Genomic DNA, 19,670 nt, shown 5'->3' with positions numbered 1-19,670 from the left:
GTTGGGGTCCACCTTCCCAGGTTCTGCCCACGCCCAGGCAGTAAAGGAGTTCCGGTCCCCTCTCTGCCACTCAGTACGGGGGGTGGGGGGGGCTGTGCCCGCGTGGGGGCCCGGGGCCGTCCAGCTCTGCTCACCCTGCTGACGGGCCTAACTCCGGAGAGGAGAACAGCGAGCTCCCGCGGCTGCAGATCGAGAGCCACACTCTCCAGCCTCCCTTTCGTCGGTAATAAAGCTCCATTTATCCAACTCCTCCTACAGCTGTGTTTCAATTGCTTCAACCCTAGTTTAGTTGATTAGCTTCTTAAAACACCAACATAAACGAGACAGAGACGTGGGAGGGCATGCCACAGCCCAGGGCCCACACACAGGGGCAGAAAGCCTGGGTTAGGGAAAGGGTGAGTGGCAAGGGAAAAGTTTTCATTTGCAAGAATGCCATCAGTCAGGTCTCATACCTTGAGGGTATAGAGTATTTCCATTAAACTGCCATATTCGGCAGGGCTGTCTTTCTGAAGGTAATTATGTTCTTGCCATGGGTTCCTGGCAGAGCTCTTCTTGTCTGTCAAGATGCTATCCTGAAAACCGGTCAGGCTCCGAGGGCTGTAGGACTCAGAGAGATACTTCCCAGCTGTGGACAAAATCCTGTAATGAAAGTGATGACCATTATGCCCCGAGCTATTTGTATGGAATTTTCTTCTTGGAGCATTCAGACTGCTCCTTACTAAATCCCAGGATGTCCTCATGAGGCAGATTGATTTAGGGTCCATTTTATAAGGAAATGGAGACGCCCTTGATCCTTTAGGAGGGAGCTGGACCTCAGGTACACAATAAACACCAGGTGTTTTTATTTCCTATTTAACACTCTAACAGAATATGCCATCTTCCTAATATAATGCACAGCCTACAGGGCAGCCGTCAATTCACTACAATCTGGGAATACTGTGCACTTTCTATATATGAGCTATATTAGCATCACTCTTTGGAACAGTCAAAGCCAGGGGAGCCACTGGCACCGCAGTCAGAGGCACGAGACACAACAGTGCCCCTGGAGAAGAGTGACAGCAGCTCGCTGCACACCTCTACCCACAGGACTCACACTCTCGCACACGCTGGGCTCGTGTGGTGTTTGTGTTCATCGGCACCGTAAAGTTTACTTCTGAGGTTTAGAGAGATCTACTGAGAGAACCTGGTGCTTTCCCGAGAAAGAACAATGCCTGGAGGAGGTTCTATGGGATGATCAACCTCTGGCGTTGCCTGGGAGCAGGATCTCTGTCTCCAACAAGGATGACCTCCCTTGACGGATGCCGAAAATCCTCACTCTGTTTCCTCCTTAGCCCAACCTCACCATTTGGCCTATACGTTTAAATGTGTACAGAATTATACAAACCTATGTAGCCAGAAGACTAGACACTGTAGTACATCCCTACTGTGCCTAATTCCCCAATGCCTCCTTTATCACAATTTCTTATAAAAAAGATCACTTCGGACATGGCAGCCTGTAGGCACTCACTTCTTCAAAAACAAATCCCATGAGCTTGTCAAGAAATGCCTGTACTTGCAAACAAATCCTGGGGACAGGACTTTCCTCAGGAACCACTGCTGACACAAGTAGCCACCTGCCTCTGCCACTAAGGTCAAGTTACAGTTTTCCCTGTTGGTTACACCTACCGGTAATTTCGGTTGCATCTCTTCTCTGTGAAACTGTGGCCTGTCCCTGCCGCTGCATTACTTCCAAGTCTTCACTATTTCTTGTCTGGATCACAGTTGCCTTCCCTTCCACACTCCATTTAATCTGTCCTCCTAAGGGTTACTGGAATGATCTTTCCAAAAGGCAAATCTGATTTTGTCTTTTTCCCAAAGATCCTTCAGTGCTCCCCAAGATAAAACTAAAAATGCCTAGGCATGGCCCCCAGCGCCCTCCATCGCTGGAGCCCCTGTATCCTTACAAACATTCCCGCTACCATGCCAACCGCCCCCAGCCCACACACCATGCTTCACGCCCTTGCGTGTCTTGCTCGCACGCTCCCGTGATCTGAAATGCTCTCCCCTCCTTGGTGCACCTGGAAAAATCCTACTCCTTCTTCAAGGACCGGTCCCAGGGGCATCCCCCCAGGCACTCAGTCTTCTAACTTCACCAGCCTTCACCTCTCTTACACACTAGATGGTGAGGCTAAACCACAGAGTGGTCTTCATCTCTGAATTCCCAGCACTTAGCACAGTGCCGGGAACATAGCAGGCGCTCCGTAATTATTCTTTGACTGACAGGTGACCCTGGGTTTGGTGAGCAGGAAGTTGACAGCTGAGCTTTCGTCTCTGCCCTCCGGGAAGTCAGCTCTCCTTCCTGGGGTTACTGCAATATGTGTCTCAGTCTCAGGCTGCCAGGGGCAAGTGGCATCAGTCTACCATCCAAGCTGAAGAGAAACAGTTATGCTGGGAATGTTTTGAGTATTAAAGATTATAGTTTAAGGGACTTCCCTGGTGGCACAGTGGGTTGGAGTCCTCCTGCCAATGCAGGGGACACGGGTTCGAGCCCTGGTCCGGGAAGATCCCACATGCCACAGAGCAATTAGGCCCGTGAGCTACAACTACTGAGCCTGCGCTCTAGGGCCCGCGAGCTGCAACTGCTGAGCCCGCGTGCCACAACTACTGGAGCCCGCGCACCTAGAGCCCGTGCTCTGCACCAAGAGAAGCCACCACAATGAGAAGCCCGCGCACCGCAATGAAGAGTAGCCCCTGCTCACCACAACTAGAGAAAGCCCACGTGCAGCAACGAAGACCCAGTGCAGCCAAAAATTAATTAATTAATTAATTTTAAAAAATTACACTTTAAAATGTCACAATAGTGTGCTCTAGAATAAAAACCAAATCTAATATGGGCTTCCCTGGTGGCGCAGTGGTTGGGGGTCCGCCTGCCGATGCAGGGGACACGGGTTCATGCCCCGGTCTGGGAAGATCCCACATGCTGTGGAGCCGCTGGGCCCGTGAGCCATGGCCGCTGAGCCTGAGCGTCCGGAGCCTGAGCGTCCGGAGCCTGTGCTCCACAGCGGGAGAGGCCGCAGCAGTGAGAGGCCTGCGTACCGCCAAAAAAAAAAAAAAAAAAAAAAAAAGAAACATTTTCTCAGGACTTCCCTGGTGGCGCAGTGGTTAAGAATCCGTCTGCCAAGGCAGGGGACACGGTTCGATCCCTGGTCCAGGAAGATCCCACGTGCCACAGAGCAACTAAGCCCGTGCACCACAACTACTGAGCCTGCGCTCTAGAGCCCGTGAGCCACAACTACTGAGCCCACATGCTGCAACTACTGAAGTTCGTGCACCTGGAGCTCGTGCTCCACAAGAGAAGCCACTGCAATGAGAAGCCCGCGCACCACAACAAACAGTAGCCCCCCATCGCCGCAACTAGAGAAAGCCCATGCGCAACAACGAAGACCCAACGCAGCCAAAAATAAAGAAAAAAAAAAAAAAGAAACGTTTTCTCATCATTTTAATGGGCTCTAAGCCAGGTCTTGGCGATTACCAGATGATTATACATAGAGCTTGCCCTCAGAAGCTCAGAGATTAACAGGAGAGTCCATTATGTGCCAGTGCTGTGCTACCTGCTGAGCCAGGAGAAGGCAGTGAGTATGAGCAGAGGAGGGAGGGACTAACATCCCAATTCCATCTCCTTCCTCAACTCATCTCCTTTTCTGGAAAAGTTGCTGCCCACTCCTCAGCCATAGGAACCTGGACATTTATTTTGGATTCCCCAAACCTCACTGTCCCACTGAACTGTGCCACTAAAACCTTGTCCTAGTGAAAATACCTCTGTTCCAAAAATAAGTGGTGGGCACCATAAAAGTACAGAGGAACCACAGCAATCTCCCTGTATGTCACCCACGTACAAGAGAAGTCCCTCGGTGACACCCAACTCGACCTTGCTTTACTCGCCCCACTAATCACAAAACGATCTCTGTCTGCAAACAGGTGATCTTAGAAGCCCAGTAGCCAATGTCACTCTTGTTACTGAAGTAATCTGCAGTGTTTCGAGCTACTGCCTCCGCCACCCGAGGGGAGTGGTCCTAAGTTGCAGTCTGGGTCTGCCAGTGAAACCGACAGGGAGATAAGCTTTATAGGTGGCAGTCACATGCATAGGCTCCCTGATGGGAACACAGATGATGACTGTTACTCTTTTCCCTTCCCAGGCTCAGTGCTTCCAGAATGACGTCACCTCTTAAAAAGGCTCCCTTGGATACACCCAATCTGTTCTCATCTCACACCAAAGCTCGGGCCAGGCTCTCAGCCTCTCTGGGCTGCAAAATGCAGTGAGAGGGGCTCAACCTTTATCTGTCATGCCCCCATTCACCTTCTTAACCAGATCCTTCCTTACCCTTTAGAAGGTAATACTCATCTTCATTAAAAGATTAAGGCAAGTCTATACGTTCTGATATGGAAAGATGTCTGATATATATGCAGAGAAACCCAACTCTGAGGACGGACACTCATCTGTGAGGAAGGACAGTGTGGAGGTGATACTCACACACTCGGGATGACTCAGCTGATGTCCAGGTTCAGATCACTGCCTCTTAGATGCATCACCTCAGACACAGCTCTTTCCACAGATAATTCCTTTTACTTAAAAAGTTACTACCGGTGCCAAATTCTATGCCTCAATGTCTCTTCATGTGTAAAAATGGGGGTAAGAATAGTACCTATCTCTTTGGACACCCCAGGAGGATTAAGGAGTTAATTCATGTAAAGCCTTTCATGGCAGAGCTCAACAAATGCGATGTGGGGTCTTCCCTGGTGGCGCAGTGGTTGAGAGTCCGCCTGCAAATGCAGGGGACACGGGTTCGTGCCACGGTCCGGGAAGATCCCACATGCCGCGGAGCGGCTGGGCCCGTGAGCCATGGCCACTGAGCCTGCGCGTCCGGAGCCTGTGCTCCGCAACGGGAGAGGCCACAGCTGTGAGAGGCCCGCGTACTGCAAAAAACAAAATAAAACAAACAAACAAACAAAAAATGCGATGGGGGCAGGGGGGCTGTTAACGTTTCTTCTCAAGAATTTTTGGGGTGAGTAGATTTTCAGTTTTTAATACTTTGTACACTCATGAACTTTTAATTTTTGAGCTGGGCCCAGGCTGTAATCACCACTGTAATCAAGAAACTAATAAGCTACATGGCTTTCTTTTAAATATATAAATGTCAAATTTTCACCTTTTCTTAGGGGCCCTTCGTGAACCCAGACCTACTCACCCTTCCGCCATAGGCTCCCCTCACCGTGTGCGTGTCTGTGTGCACGCACACATGTGCATATAAACATGAGCATACGTGTGTGTGGGAGTGGGGAGGGAGGAAGGGGGCGTTTACTTCATCATTTATATTATTTATACACACTCTGCTGTATGCTTGTGGTGCTCTGGTTTTATTCATTCCAAGAAGTCACACGAGCTCTATGCTGGGCTGTTTGGGAGCTATGAACTGCAACAGCTGCCCATTCCAACCCACCCCTGCACCCCTGGCCCCCGCAAGGCTCTCTCCATAATGAGAACCATGGTAAAAAATCTTGGGACTTGAAGGCAACCCGTGGGTTCAGAAATGAAAGGAGACAAAGAGTGGCGAGGAGAAGAAATGACCAACTCAGAGCCCTGACCCTGCGGCCGGTCTGACGACCTTCCCCAGCAGCTCAGCCCTACTGCCCACCCAGTCTCGAGGCCTCAGCTTGCTTTTCACTTTGTACCACTGCCAGAAATTCCCTCCTGCAGAGATAACTTTCTGAGTTATCCCAGAAAGAGGTGAAGGGACTGCCGCTAGGCCCTAACACTGCTGTAGGAAACAGACTTCTTCCCCTGAATTCCCGCAGGACAGAGAAAGCAGCTGCACCACGGCAATCAGAAATTCCGCTGAAGAAGTGAGGACATTTGGGAAGCCTGAAGCCCTTGGAGGGAAAAGCAGGTCCGAATGGGGTCACTTCGGGGCAGTGTAAAAGCCCTGGCAGGTATCAGAATGGAGGGGGCAGGAGGGCCTTTCCTAGGCCTGACCCCAGAAATGCTCCTTTGACACACACACCGGCTTCCGCAGCACAGAATCCTACTGCAGAACCCAGAAGGCAGGCTGGCCGGATTCATCCCGATTCTGTGGGCTGGCCCAGGGGACCTCGCACCGCCTATAACTTTCCATCCCCAATAACTGACTTGCAAACATGCAGCGGGAGCCCTGTCCACTCATAATTTGGAGACAACATGTACTGCTTCCTCATTTAGGCTGAAACTTCCATATCTAACTAAAGTTATGTGCCAAGGAGGTCAGAGCCTTGCTCCTTTTAGGTGCTCAATAAATGCTGAATGGTGACAACACTGACACCTTGTATCCTAGGTACAGAGAGTCCTCAAGCTCTGTGGCTTCAGACGGTGCTGCGCACTCTATCAAGGTCTTCCCCAGCTGAGAGCCCAGGGGCCGGCCCACAGCCCTCTCCTACCTGTTGGCTAGCTGCTGCTCCAAGTCCCCGCACTGCCGCAGGAGCTCTCCACAGGTGGCTATTATCCTAAACGAAACAAAAAGCACTTCAAGTATCTGGAATGCCGACATTTACAGGACAAACATTGTCCCATTCATAAAAATTCTAACTATTCACCACTTTTGATGGTGTGCTTGTTTGTGGGGAAAGCAGTTAACCATTTGAGGGCCTACCTGAAACGTTCCATTCATTAGTAATTCATGTAAAAGGGAAATGCTGGTCCCTTCTAATATCCTCCTGTCATGGGTCTCTCTGCTATGAATCACAATTCTATCCAACATGATCTCAAATAATTTTACATTTCCAAAAATACTGAGGTTGCTTTTGGGCTTTGTCCTTAAGAAAATGGGTTGGAGGGAATTCCCTGGAGGTCCCGTGGTTAAGACTCCATGCTTCCACTGCAGGGAGCACGGGTTCGATCCCTGGTCAGGGAACTAGGATCCCACAAGCTGCACAGCGTGGACAAAAAAGTAAAACAAACAAAACAAAACAAACAAACAAATAAAATGGGTTGGAAATTCTTTGTATCTAAAATTTAAAAACCAAAATTCATTCATATTTGTGAGCTGCCTGCTATTTGCCAGGCATAGAAGAGAAAACTGGTTTGATCTTAGAATTGTTTCTCTCTGATCACATGAAAGGCAGATGAAGATTAATCCATTTGTTTCTCAGAGATAAGCCTGAATGATCATTTCTGTATTTAATAATCCTTTAATTTTCAAGTAATTTTATGCTAGGCCTCAAACTCCAGCTACTGAGTCCTTCAACACCAAACTATAATGTCAGGACAAATCCAAGGATTAAAAACATCTTAGGTCTAGTTAACTTTTAACTTTCTCTGAAAGTGTCTATCATCACCAGGATATCTAGGCATTCCATCATAAGAAAGGTTTATGAGAAAGTGAAATATTCCACTCACGCCAGTTACAAGAGAACAACCTTGCGCATAATATTTTCTGGTGTACCAAGCTGCCACAGCTGATAAGGGATATTGGCATCTAGAACATTAAATTTCATCAAAAAAAAAGTTCAGATCAGAGCCCATGAGGAGACACTCCAAATGGTCCTGGGAGGCCCCGGGTTTACCCTGATTAAAGACAGCTTTTGGAGGGTCTGGATCTGCACTGAGACCCACATGTGCCATGGGCACTCTGCACATACCACCTAGGCCGGGGGTCAGGCAAGAAATGTAAGTGGGGGGAGAGCAGCTTGCCTTTTCAGAACGTATGTCTGCAAAGAATGGTTGTAAGGAAAAGAAATATCTAGATCGCTTTTTATCTCAGGCTGATAGTACAGCTGTTAGACCTCATAGGAGTGGGAGAACCACAGCACAACAGAGAACATACACCCTAGTCAACCGAGGCTTCGGGTCACAGCCTTGGGACGATGCAGGCCCAGTGCTTCCAGAGCTTCCGTCTTTTGTGTTTTTTTTGGGCCGCCCCGTGCAGCTTTTGGAATCTTAGTGCCCCGCCCAGGGATAAAACCTGTGCCCCCTGCAGTGGAAGCACGGAGTCCTAACCACTGGACTGCCAGGGCATTCCCGCAGGCTGGACACATCAAGGGCCAAACTCCTCAAGCCACTGCCAATCACACTCCCACCAGACCTCAGGGCTTAGGGCAACATGGTGTCTACCTAGTGGCCCACAGGTCACACAGGCTACGCCAGAATCTGTCTGTCAACAACGACTTGGGAGGGTCACCTCAAGGCCTTTCACGGAACTCTTACACGGCTCTTTGCAGGTCAAATAGCATTGACTTACCATTTAGTTCTGTGGCACAGATCCAGAAACAGGATCTAATCAGCTGTGCATTTTCTAAAATAAAAGCTCTAACTTATTTTACGTTTGTAGAAACTATAGGCTAAGGGGAAAAAAAAAAAAATCTCAAACCAAACATAAAAAAACTTAAGTCACCAAAGGAGATGAGTTCATAAAGAACTTTTAAAAATATTTTAAGAGCAAGAGGGGTCTTTTTGGTGTTTGTTTGGTTTGCCTTGTTTTTTTTGTTTATTGGCTTGTTTTCAGAGTCTAGAGTATTTGCTTTAAAAAAGGGGGGGGCAGTGAAAGAGAGAAAAAAGAACGCCAACACACACATTTATCATTTTTATATACTATATTATGCATGTTTACCCCCACTTTACCTAATGGAATTCTGAAAAGCCGCCCAATCTTCTTGAAAAAGGGAGTTGAGAGGAATATCATCCAGCCTATACTTCTTTCGTATTGAGTAGAGAGTACTGGTGAAATCAGACACATACCTATGGGGACAGAAAAAAATGACAGTGGTATCATCAAAAACTCCTCAGACCTAGAGACACCTGGAATTATACAGCTTGGGACAAACTGCTAATGACCTTGAGAGCACCTTCAGAGGCTATCCTACCAAGGGCTGTCACTACTTATAAAGCTCTGACCACAAAAAGGTCTCCTCTATGTGGCAAGACTGTCTTTCTCACCTGGCAGAGCGGCTTTAAGAGATGCTCAAGATGAGGGGGGAAGGGGATGGCCACTAAGACCAAGACTCTGACCAACCACGTGAGAGATGATGCTGGTTAATTACTCCCTCATCCTAACAGGGGCATTTCTTTGGAAGCTGATTCAAAGAACTGTTTTAAAACGTCATGGTCCCACTATAATACCCAACTGTCACCTAGGATACCATAAGGCAGTTCACTGATATCCAGGGTACTTCTATACCACTCAAATCCTTGAATTTAGATTAAACAGCCAAGCTCCATGGCAGGCAAGAGCCCGACTTTAATGGTACAGGAGCATGAAACTGGATTCAAAACTGAAAACCCTCCCTCCTCACAGACTGCTGTCTGCTCCCACCTATACCACATACTTTCCTTCATAGTACTTAACACAAGTATAATTAAATAGCTTATTTAATGTATGTGTTTAACGTTTATTGCTGTCATCAGACTAGAAGCTCTGGGAGAATAGGGACTATCCATTTGTAGGTCATAATCATATCCCCAGGAATTAACACAGACCTGGGCATAAAGGAAACATCCAGAAATAGGTCCTGAGTCAATGACAGACCTGCACTGCAAGTACCTAGCTGTCTTTGGGCCTCAGTTTCCTCATCTTTAAAATGGACTTAATGATGACTTCTGTACTGCCCCACAGAGTTGTCATAATGATAAAATAAAATGAAATGAATGAAATAGTAGGCACAAAAGCTCCCTGAAAAGTATAAAATGAAAGCTGATGTGCAGTGGTATCGTTTTTATGTATAGTACTCCTTGGGCAGCCATGAGGGACTGATTTCAGGATTGTCCCCCTCCTCCCCCAGAGATACCAAAATCCATGGATGCTCAAGTTTTTTATATAAAATGCATAGTATTTGCACAGAACCTAGGCACATTTTCCCGTATACTTTAATAGATCATCTCTAGATTACTTATAATACCTAACACAACATAAATGTTATGTAAATAATTGTAAATACAATGTAAATGCTACATAAAGAGTTGCCAGCATGCAGCAAATTCACGTTTTGCTTTTTGGTACTTTCTGGAAATTTTTTTTCTGAATATTTTTGATCCACAGTTGGTTGAACCTGCAGATAAGGAACGCCGGATACACAGGGCCAGATGTATAGTTCTTGGAACATGAACACATAAGTCCTTGGGAGGGTGTGGTAAGGAGGACAGGGGTGGATGGTCATGTGCTCTGGAAGCCAATAGGCTCCCTAAAACCCACGACACCTGCATACATCACAAGAAGTCTCGCCTTTCTCCCTTCCCAAACCACGAGCTCTAGTGAGGACAGTGGGCTGTGATGACCCAGGGCACGGCTCTGAAGAGTAAGTCTGTGTGGTGGAGAGAAAGGCCGCTCAGAGAAGCAAGTGGAAGGAACTGCTGCAGACCACTCCAGTGAGGGACAAACGCCACTGCTGCTCCCTTCACACAGGGCCGAAAAGCTACAAAACCAAAATGCCACAGACAGCACCTTCCCTTTGCACCCAGAGAGGTGACAGCTTTCCTTGGGGGAGGGGGAGGGCCCTCAGGACACACTGACAGGGAGCTGTTGAAGAACGTTTTAATTGTGCTTTAGCTGAAGGACGTTAAACAAGAAGAACACTCCGTCCAACAAGACATGAGCTCCACAGAACCTCCCAACAGAGTCCCCGGAACAGTGAGCAGCCGCTGAGCATTGAGGCGGGGCCAGGGGGAGACGGGGGGTGACTGTTTAGCCATAGCGGGGCTCGCACGTGATGTGTGTATCACGTCACATTTTTATGGCATTTGTACCAAAACCTTCTGATTCTCTCACAATACACGTTTCCAAGTGTCTCTACCATGTAAGAGTTGCTGCATTAGGTGCTTTAATTATATGCTTTCACTCAATATTCACAACCACCATGGAAAGGAGATATTATCACCATCAGTTTACCCAAATAAAAGATACCAAGACTCAGAAAGGCACACTAACCCACCCAAGGTCCCCGCTAGTAAGTGCCTGAGACAGGATCTGAGCCCAGGTGGCTACAACTCCAGGGCCCAGGCTCCCGTCACAGCTGTAACACCCCTCACCCTGCAACACCCCATCAGCAGCTATATTCTACAGCTTCAGCAGAGTGCAAGTTAGGCCAATCTCCTCCTGCTCTGCCTGCGTCCTCCATCCTCCCTATCCCTGCCTTCCTGAACACCATCCCCACACCCTCCCCACTCCTCAACAAGGTCCCACTTGAACCCTGGGCAAGTTAGCATCATCCTCATTTCCCTAATTTTATAAACATCAGCTGTCTTGGTAGCTTCAAAACCTTCCCTTCTAGAGCAGGTGACCTGTTTTCATCATACGTCCTTTTGTACATTTTGAATTTTTAATATGGATTTGTATTACTGCGGTACGCGGACCTCTCACTGTTGTGGCCTCTCCCGTTGCGGAGCACAGGCCCCGGACGCGCAGGCCCAGCCGCCATGGCTCACGGGCCCAGCCGCTCCGCAGCATGAGGGATCTTCCCGGACCGGGGCACGAACCCGTGTCCCCTGCATCGGCAGGTGGACTCCCAACCACTGCGCCACCAGGGAAGCCCCTGTATTACTTTTTAAAATGAAGTAATTGAAGTAACCAACAGAAGAACTAAAAGTGAAAATATCACCAACAAGAGCTGAGAGGAGAGGGGATAAGAGACAGCACCAGCCTCAAGGAGGCTCAGTTCCTCACCTTTCAGAGTTGCGTCAAGACATAATAGTTAAAGGTAATAAACAAAAAAATCTTTAAAGTCTGGAGAGAAGAATGAGAAGACTCAAAGCAAAATGTTTAAAACTTGTGACTCCTGAGGACTGCCTAAGGATGCGCAGGAAAGAAGGAAGACTTTCACCTTTTTACACCTTTTCATATTTAAATATATATGTATTTCTAGAAGCATTACTTTTTAAATTTTATAATAAAATTTTTAGATCTCAAAAAAAATTATTTTATCCACAAGATCCCAGCTGGTGGCAGAGAGAGAAAGAGATAAATTTTATTTCATTAAACTTGTTGCTGATGGGCTTCCCTGGTGGCACAGTGGTTGAGAGTCCGCCTGCCGATGCAGGGGACACGGGTTCGTGCCCCAGTCCAGGGGGGATCCCACATGCCGCGGAGTGACTAGGCCTGTGAGCCATGGCCGCTGAGCCTGTGCGTCCGGAGCCTGTGCTCTGCCACGGGAGAGGCCACAACAGTGAGAGGCCTGCGTACCGGAAAAAAAAAAAACAACTTTTTGCTGATGTTTCTCTTCCTGAGGGACATGTCTGGGCTCACCTGGCTCCCCCTGTCTTATGCAGGGGACATGATCTCGCAGCCCTCAGTGCCTTCCTGTGAGCCACCCTGGAAGGTGCAGACTGCCCATGGCAGTGACCAACAGTACTGGGTCCAAGGACCCTCAGAGCTCACAGGGGCATGCTCAGCATTTCTGGAATGACAAGAGCTCCCTAAACTTACAGCAGCAAAAGAGCATTCAGTTCAGTATGAGGAATTTCTTGAGACTCGTGGCAACTTCACTCTAGAACAAGATTTCTTGGAGAGCCTAAGAATGTATTTGTCTATAAGCTAGAGACTAAAGCATCTAACCTCCTGAGGGCCCTTACATCTCAATTACACAGGTCAGAGAATCCAGTTATATTGATTTCTTTTTCTTTTTTCTAAGTAAACTTAACTTTGGTTTCCCCTTCTTTCTTTCTTTTAACAGCTCTATTGCGATTTAATTCACATTTTTTAATTCACAAAAACCAGTTGTGCAACCATCACCACAATCAACTTAGGAACAATTTTCATCATCCCGAAAAGAAACCCCATAACTTTTAGCAGTCATCCCTCATCTCCTCCAAATACTCCCCTCTCCCCAGCCCTAGGCAGCCACTCATCTATTTTCTGTCTCTACAGATTTGCCTCTTCTGGACATTTCATATAGATGGAATCATATAACGTGTGGTCTTTTGTAACTGGCTTCTTTGACTTAGCATGATTTTATATATTTTTTATTTTATATTTTTAATTACATTTTAAATATAAATTAATTTATATTTTTAATTTTTTTAAAAATCAGAAAATAACAAATAAAGCTAAATCCCCTATGACTACCACCTTAGTCCCTCCCCATCTCCCCAAAGACAACCAGTGTTTTGAGTTTGTTGCCTAACCTTCCACATCAGGGCTCAGCAAACTTTTTCTGTTAAGGTCCAGGTATTTTAGGCTTTGAGAGTCACAAGGTCTCTGTCCTGACTACTCAACTCTAACTTTATAGTGAGGATTTACAGGCCATAGTTAAGTGAACGGGCATGGTGGCGTTCCAATATAGCTTTTACAAAAACTTGTACAAAAACAGACTTGGCTCATGAGCTAGAGTTTGCTGACCTCTATGCTATAGGAATATATAATGCATTTTAAAGTGACAAAAAAAGATCTAGAACAGGAATTGGCACTCCTGGTTTTCTGTAAATAAAGTTTTAGTGGAACAGAGCCACATCCACTCATGTATGTGTTGTCTCTGGCTGCTTTTCTACTACTAGGGCAGTGCACTACAAAAGTCTCTGTTGGCTGTAAGGCCCTCAAAGCCTAAAATACATACCATCCGGCCCTTGGCAGAAAAAATTTGCCGAACCCTGCTACAGAAAATATACTCTATTTTTTGTATATTCTTTTCACACACTGTATGAGACTCTATATAGTATTCTGCAACCTTTTATTCACTCAGCAGTATGTTTTGAGATCTATCCATGTTGTTATGTGTAGATCTAATTAACACCTTAACTGCTACATAGGGAACTCCCCTCATATGAATATACCGTATCTTATTTGGCCATTTCCAAATGGATGGACATTCACGTTGCTTCAGATGCTCCACCATTACAAACGTGCCACAGTGTTCTTAACGTCCTTAAGAACACCCCCTTGGGCTCAGGTGCAAGTGCCTCTCCCGGGTTCATGGCAGGAATACAGGACACACACATTTTTAATTGGGAGAGACATCATTCTCCAATCAGGCTGGCCCTGACCCCACTCCCCCCAGCCTTACTTGGCAAAGAGGGATTTCAGGGCTGTCAGCAGGCCACAGGTCCCCAGGCCGTTCGTAAATGTGATGCATCTGTCAATGGCTGCAGAAGCAAGGCCAAAGAGCTTGTTCACAGAGTGGCTCAGCTCCTGCACACAGTCAATGACTTCCCCACGCTCCTGGTCAGCAAACAGAGATAAAAAAAGCTGCCTCAGACTGAAGAACAAACGAATAGACAACATGAAGATGGGGAGAGCTCCAAACCTCCTCATTCATGGTAAATCACTTAATAGGTGCAACAGAAATGCAGTCCCAAACTGTGACAGCTCTTTAAGAGCCCGACCTAGGGAAGAACAGTCTAAGTGGTCAGTGAGATCACAGAAATAAACTCCTGGCTAAAAAGCATGATCAAATCCTTATATTCATCTTTACATTTTTCACCTCTTTCCTCTTTTTCTGTCATTTAAGATGGCATCTCTCCCTCTGGCTCTCAAGCTAGGATTAGAATTCTCCATACCACACGCTCCAAAAGAATGCAGTGAAAGGAAAATGCTTCCTTCAGAGGCAAGAACATAACTGAGCGGAACAGACTTTCTAGGTATGTCCTTAGAAAACGGAAAAGCAGCGGGAGGCGGCAGGTTTTAACTACTGTAAGATCTATTCTTAAATGTCAACTCACATCATGCTAGGCAACCTTAACATTTACAATGGAAATTCCCCTCTGGTGCCCACCTGGTGAACCTGGCCCTAGAGTACTGTCCATGAATACTCAGCTCCTGTGTCCATTTGCATATGCTGCCTTAAACAAAAGACTGTGTGATAATGACTGAATCAGGGGGATAATCAACTTACTCTCAAGAAGATTTAAGCCTCTAAGTTTTGCTAGAGGATTTTAAATAAAAAACTGGTAGCATATCTGTGGTCTCATTTTACATTTGGATTACAAGAGCCCAGGGAGCACTGAGAGCCCAGTGTTTGCACACCAGTTCCCACTCTTTGCATTCCTAATGCCACCTCACACCTTCTCTGACGCATCCCACCCACCCCCAACCCTAGGAGTCTGGCAAATAGAATGATTCCCGAATGGCCACTGCCGGTATCATGCCATTACCAGAGGCACCGCGCTGATCTGGAGGAGGAGGTTCTTCTCTTCCATGTCACCGTACTTCAGCTGGTAGGGTCTGTACGGACCATACACAGCATCCACCAGCTCCACGACTTTCACCAGGGTTTGCTCATCTTCAGGGAATCAGAAATTAAATGCAATAATGAATAAAGAATTGGAAATCAATTGCTGAAAAACAACAGGTGCAAGGACCTCCACTGGAACTTTTCCTATTTCATCTTAGGGATGACTACTTTCTGTTCATCTGCTTTTACCATTCATGGAAGCTGAAGCAATCATGTCAGTAAATCTTCTGATACATTTGAGCTTTGTGCATTATGTGCCTAAGGCACTGTTAAAGACCAATCCCCTTAATCCTACAACCCATCACAGTCAAGAACCTCTTCAAATGATAACCCTCCTCAGGGTCAAGTTCAAGAACTGCTACAGAGAAAAGGCTCTGCAGAAAGAACATTTTCCATCTGGAGCCCATACACTAGGCATTCCCAAAATTCCTATATTCAACTACATAAAAATTTTAATGTGCATATTCTATGGCACAGCAATTCAACTTCTAAGAATTATCTCTTCAGGTGGAATCCAAAATCTTTTCCATAGCCTACAAAGTTCTGCATCGTTTGACCTCAGGGGGTGAAAGGGGGTGGTAGTTAAGGGTGAAGGCTCTTCTATTGAAGCTCTACTGCTTCCTAGTTAGGTGACTCTGTGCATATGACTTAACTTTTCAATGTCTGTTTCCTCAACTATAAAATGAAATTAATAATGGCATCAATTTTATAAGGCTTAACTGGAGATTATATAAAATAGTATGTGTCGGGCTTCCCTGGTGGCGCAGTGGTTGAGAGTCCGCCTGCCGATGCAGGGGACACGGGTTCGTGCCCCGGTCCGGGAAGATCCCACATGCCACGGAGCGGCTGGGCCCGTGAGCCATGACCGCTGAGCCTGGGCGTCCGGAGCCTGTGCTCCGCAACGGGAGAGGCCACAACAGTGAGAGGTCCGCGTACCGCAAAAAAAAAACAAAAAAAAACAAAATAGTATGTGTCTAGCATGTATAAGCACTTAATAAAGGCCAGCTACTTTTATGTTTACTTCTATAGACTCAGCCTCCTTCACAATTCCCCTAGCCTCTAGCCTTCCCTCAGCTCCTCAGAAGCTCCCCTCTAGCCACCTGCCACTACTTCTGTCTGAAACCACCTTGTTCTTCCCTATCCCTCTTCATCTGGTTAATGCCTATTCTTCCTTCAGTACTCACTAAACTCAAGTCTGCTAGTCTCAATCATCTTTATTTGCTTAAAACCATTTTGCTTTTCTCCTAGAACCATTTTGCTATTCTTCAAAGTACTCATCTCACTTTGTAATTATACACTCATTAGTGGATTATTTGGTTATTTCCCACTGGAACATACATTGTATGAGAGCAGGGACTGTGTCTGATTTTGCTTAGCATAGCATCCTCAGCATCCAGCACTCTAGAACTAGTCCATTTGTAGTTGAATAAATAAACTAAATACATTTTGACCTATCCATAATAGGGTCATGAAAAATAACTGTATGTGTATATAACACACACACACACCACATGCACACACACACACACACACACACTCACACACTACTGATGAGAACCAGAATTTTCACTGTAGGAGAAAAGAGATGCAACTGAGAACAGCAAGAGGTAAAAATCTATTGGTGTCGCATTTGATTTGGAAGTATCAGTGTAAACTGGTAATTTTAAAAACTATGCATTTCTTAGTTCTGTCCACAAAGGGCATAGGAAGTAATAATAGTCCAGCAACAATAACCATCCCTGGTGCCAGATCTTGGTTTCTAAATACCATTTCCCATTAGAAGAAACCAAGCTCCTCGAGAATATGGCTGATTCCTGGTCTGAGGCAGAGAAAGTACAAAGTGTTCCTGGAACAGTGTGTGCCAAAAGACAATAAAGCACTCAAAGGCTGATAGGGACGCGTCAAAATGATCCAGGAGCCAGCCTGAAGGGGCAACCACTGACCAAATTTGAAATAATTTGAGCATCAAAATGAATAATGAAAATAATGGATCATAATACAATGAATAAAAAAAGAATCCAATGAGTTCATAGTGATATCAAAGAGAAAGAAAAATCTCCTCTTCACAAAAGTATGCTGGCAAGGGACTTCTCTGGTAGCGCAGTGGTTAAGAATCTGCCTGCCAATGTAGGGGACACAGGTTCGAGCCCTGGTCTGGGAAGATCCCACATGCAGTGGAGCAACTGTGCGCCACAACTACTGAGTCCATGTGCCACAACTACTGAAGCCTGCACTCCTAGAGCCCGTGCTCCGCAACAAGAGAAGCCACTGCAATGAGAAGCCCACACACCATAACGAAGAGTAGCCTCCGCTCACCACAACTAGAAAAAGCCCATGAGCAGCAACGAAGACCCAACGTAGCCAAAAATAAATAAATAAATATTTTTTTAAAAAAGAATGCCAGCTAATACATGTAAAAGGAATGAGAGAATTAGAATATTACCATTTTATAATCAGCAATGCAAAAGTTTATTCAGACAAGGATTACCAATGGATGCTAAAGTCACTAGGTAAATATTTCTTAAGTAACAGTATATTCCTATGGGCTCAAAATGTCACGCCACAGATACTTACTAATTACAAAGAGGAAAAGGTAACTTTACAATGGAGTCATCTGGCAGGTACAACTACCAAGTGATTAATCCAACCCATCACCAATAATTGGACATTATGTGTCTCCTGATGTGATGCCATAGGAAGTACACATCATCACCAATGCAGTATTCTTACTAAAAATGTTTAATCTAAATGTAATCACAAGGAAACAATTAGATAATTACAGAATATGGAACATTCTACAGGAAAACTACCCTGTATTCTTCAAAGACGTCAATGTCATGAAAGACAAAAGATGAGATGACTCTTTTAGATTAAAAGAGATTAAAGAGACAGGACAACCAAAGACAATGCATGTACACTGACTGGATTTTAATGCGAGGTAGGGAAACAGCTATAAAGACTTCTGTGGAACTGGGAAAACTTGTGTTTTGGATGACAATATTGAATCAATATAAAATGGGGGGTGATAATGATAATAAAATATTCTATTAAAAACATTTAAGTACCCACACACTCATATACAAAATTTGCATGTGTATATAATCCAAAATCCTGTTTCTGGACAGTTGGTTGAGCACGATCTTTTTCCTTCCTTGTATTTTCTGGTTTTTTCTATACTGAATACATATTGCTTATTAACTATAAAGTCAACAAATTATTTAACTTTTTGACTTTCTATTGCATAACCTTTTACATATTTTGAATTATACTATGTACATTATTAATTATTAAAATGGAAAAGTGTTAAAGGCAAACCAGAAAGTTAGAAAATACATCTGCAACATACTTGATAAGAAAAAAAAATCCTTACTATATAAGGATATTTAGGGAATATACACCAAATTTTTAACAGTGGTTATTTCTAGCAAGCAGGATTATAGGAGACTTTCATTTTGTGTTACAGATAGCTATATCATGAATTTTTATAACAATACTTTGTTGCTTTTTATAATATATTTAATAATATATTGCTTTAAATAAATTGCTCTTATAAATTAACCAGAAATAGATTAAACCCTCAAACAGAAAAAGAAGCAAAAGAATAAGAAATTCAAGAAAAAAATATAACTTTTTATAATATAATTTTCAAACTGGCTAGTAATCAAAGACATGAAAATTAAAATAATATATCATTAACTGTCTAAGAACCTGGCAAGGGAAAAAAAAGATAGAGCCTAGTGCTGGTGAGGGCATGTGGGAATCAGCAGCCTCATTTACTACTGATGGACGTGAAAACAGGTAGAAACTTTCTAAAGAGAAAAATGTGACAAACATCTTTAAATTTTTCATTTATTAGCAACTGTAATTCTCAAACTTATCCCAAGGAATAATCAGAGCTGGACTCCAAAATTAATATGTAAGATTGTTAATAACAGTTTTACTTATAAAAGCAGATTTAAAAATTAAAGTAAGCCATAGTTATCAAGTGGTCATTAAAAACCATGTTTTAGGGAAATATTGAATGACATAAAAAATGCTCATTGTATTAATTTGAGCAAAAAAGAGAATATAAGATCATATAAACTAATATTTTGGGACTTCCCTGGTGGTGCAGTGGTTAAGAATCTGCCTGCCAATGTAGGGAACAAAGGTTCAATCCCTGGTCCAGGAAGATCCCACATGCCGCAGAACAACTAAGTCCATGCTCCACAGCTACTGAACCTGAGCTCTAGAGCCCGTGAGCCACAACTACTGAAGCTCGCGTGCCTAGAGCCTGTGCTATGCAACAAGAGAAGCCACTGCAATGAGAAGCTCATACACCACAACGAAGGGTAGCCCCTGCTAGCCACAACTAGAGAAAGCCCGTGCGTAGCAATGAAGACCCAATGCCGCCAAAACTAAATAAATAAAATTTTTTAAGCTAATATTTTAAAATATGTATGTGCATATATATTTATATATGCATATACTTATATATGCATATATTTTATATTTATTTATGAAAATGTATA

General features: G+C 44.8%; 1 protein-coding gene across 2 annotated transcripts in view; it reads right to left on the bottom strand.

The window, feature by feature from the left end:
• The window catches only part of COG7 (component of oligomeric golgi complex 7), an 82,919-nt gene that overhangs the window by 30,531 nt on the left and 32,718 nt on the right, over nucleotides 1–19,670 (bottom strand). For both annotated transcript variants that reach the window (XM_027126657.1, XM_027126658.1), the window contains 5 exons: nucleotides 15,080–15,207; nucleotides 13,993–14,147; nucleotides 8,627–8,743; nucleotides 6,448–6,513; nucleotides 453–639 (listed from right to left, as the gene is read on the bottom strand). In XM_027126657.1, the coding sequence (XP_026982458.1) occupies nucleotides 453–639; nucleotides 6,448–6,513; nucleotides 8,627–8,743; nucleotides 13,993–14,147; nucleotides 15,080–15,207 (653 nt within the window). The remainder of the gene's footprint in view (nucleotides 1–452; nucleotides 640–6,447; nucleotides 6,514–8,626; nucleotides 8,744–13,992; nucleotides 14,148–15,079; nucleotides 15,208–19,670) is intronic.

Source organism: Aethalodelphis obliquidens, unplaced genomic scaffold, assembly GCF_003676395.1.
Source record: "Aethalodelphis obliquidens isolate GAN/ISIS:26980383/991018 unplaced genomic scaffold, ASM367639v1 scaffold30, whole genome shotgun sequence".
In the NCBI taxonomy this organism is placed as follows: domain Eukaryota; kingdom Metazoa; phylum Chordata; class Mammalia; order Artiodactyla; family Delphinidae; genus Aethalodelphis; species Aethalodelphis obliquidens.
The sequence above is the reverse complement of the archived record's forward strand: the minus strand, read 5'-3'. Positions and strand labels throughout refer to the sequence as shown.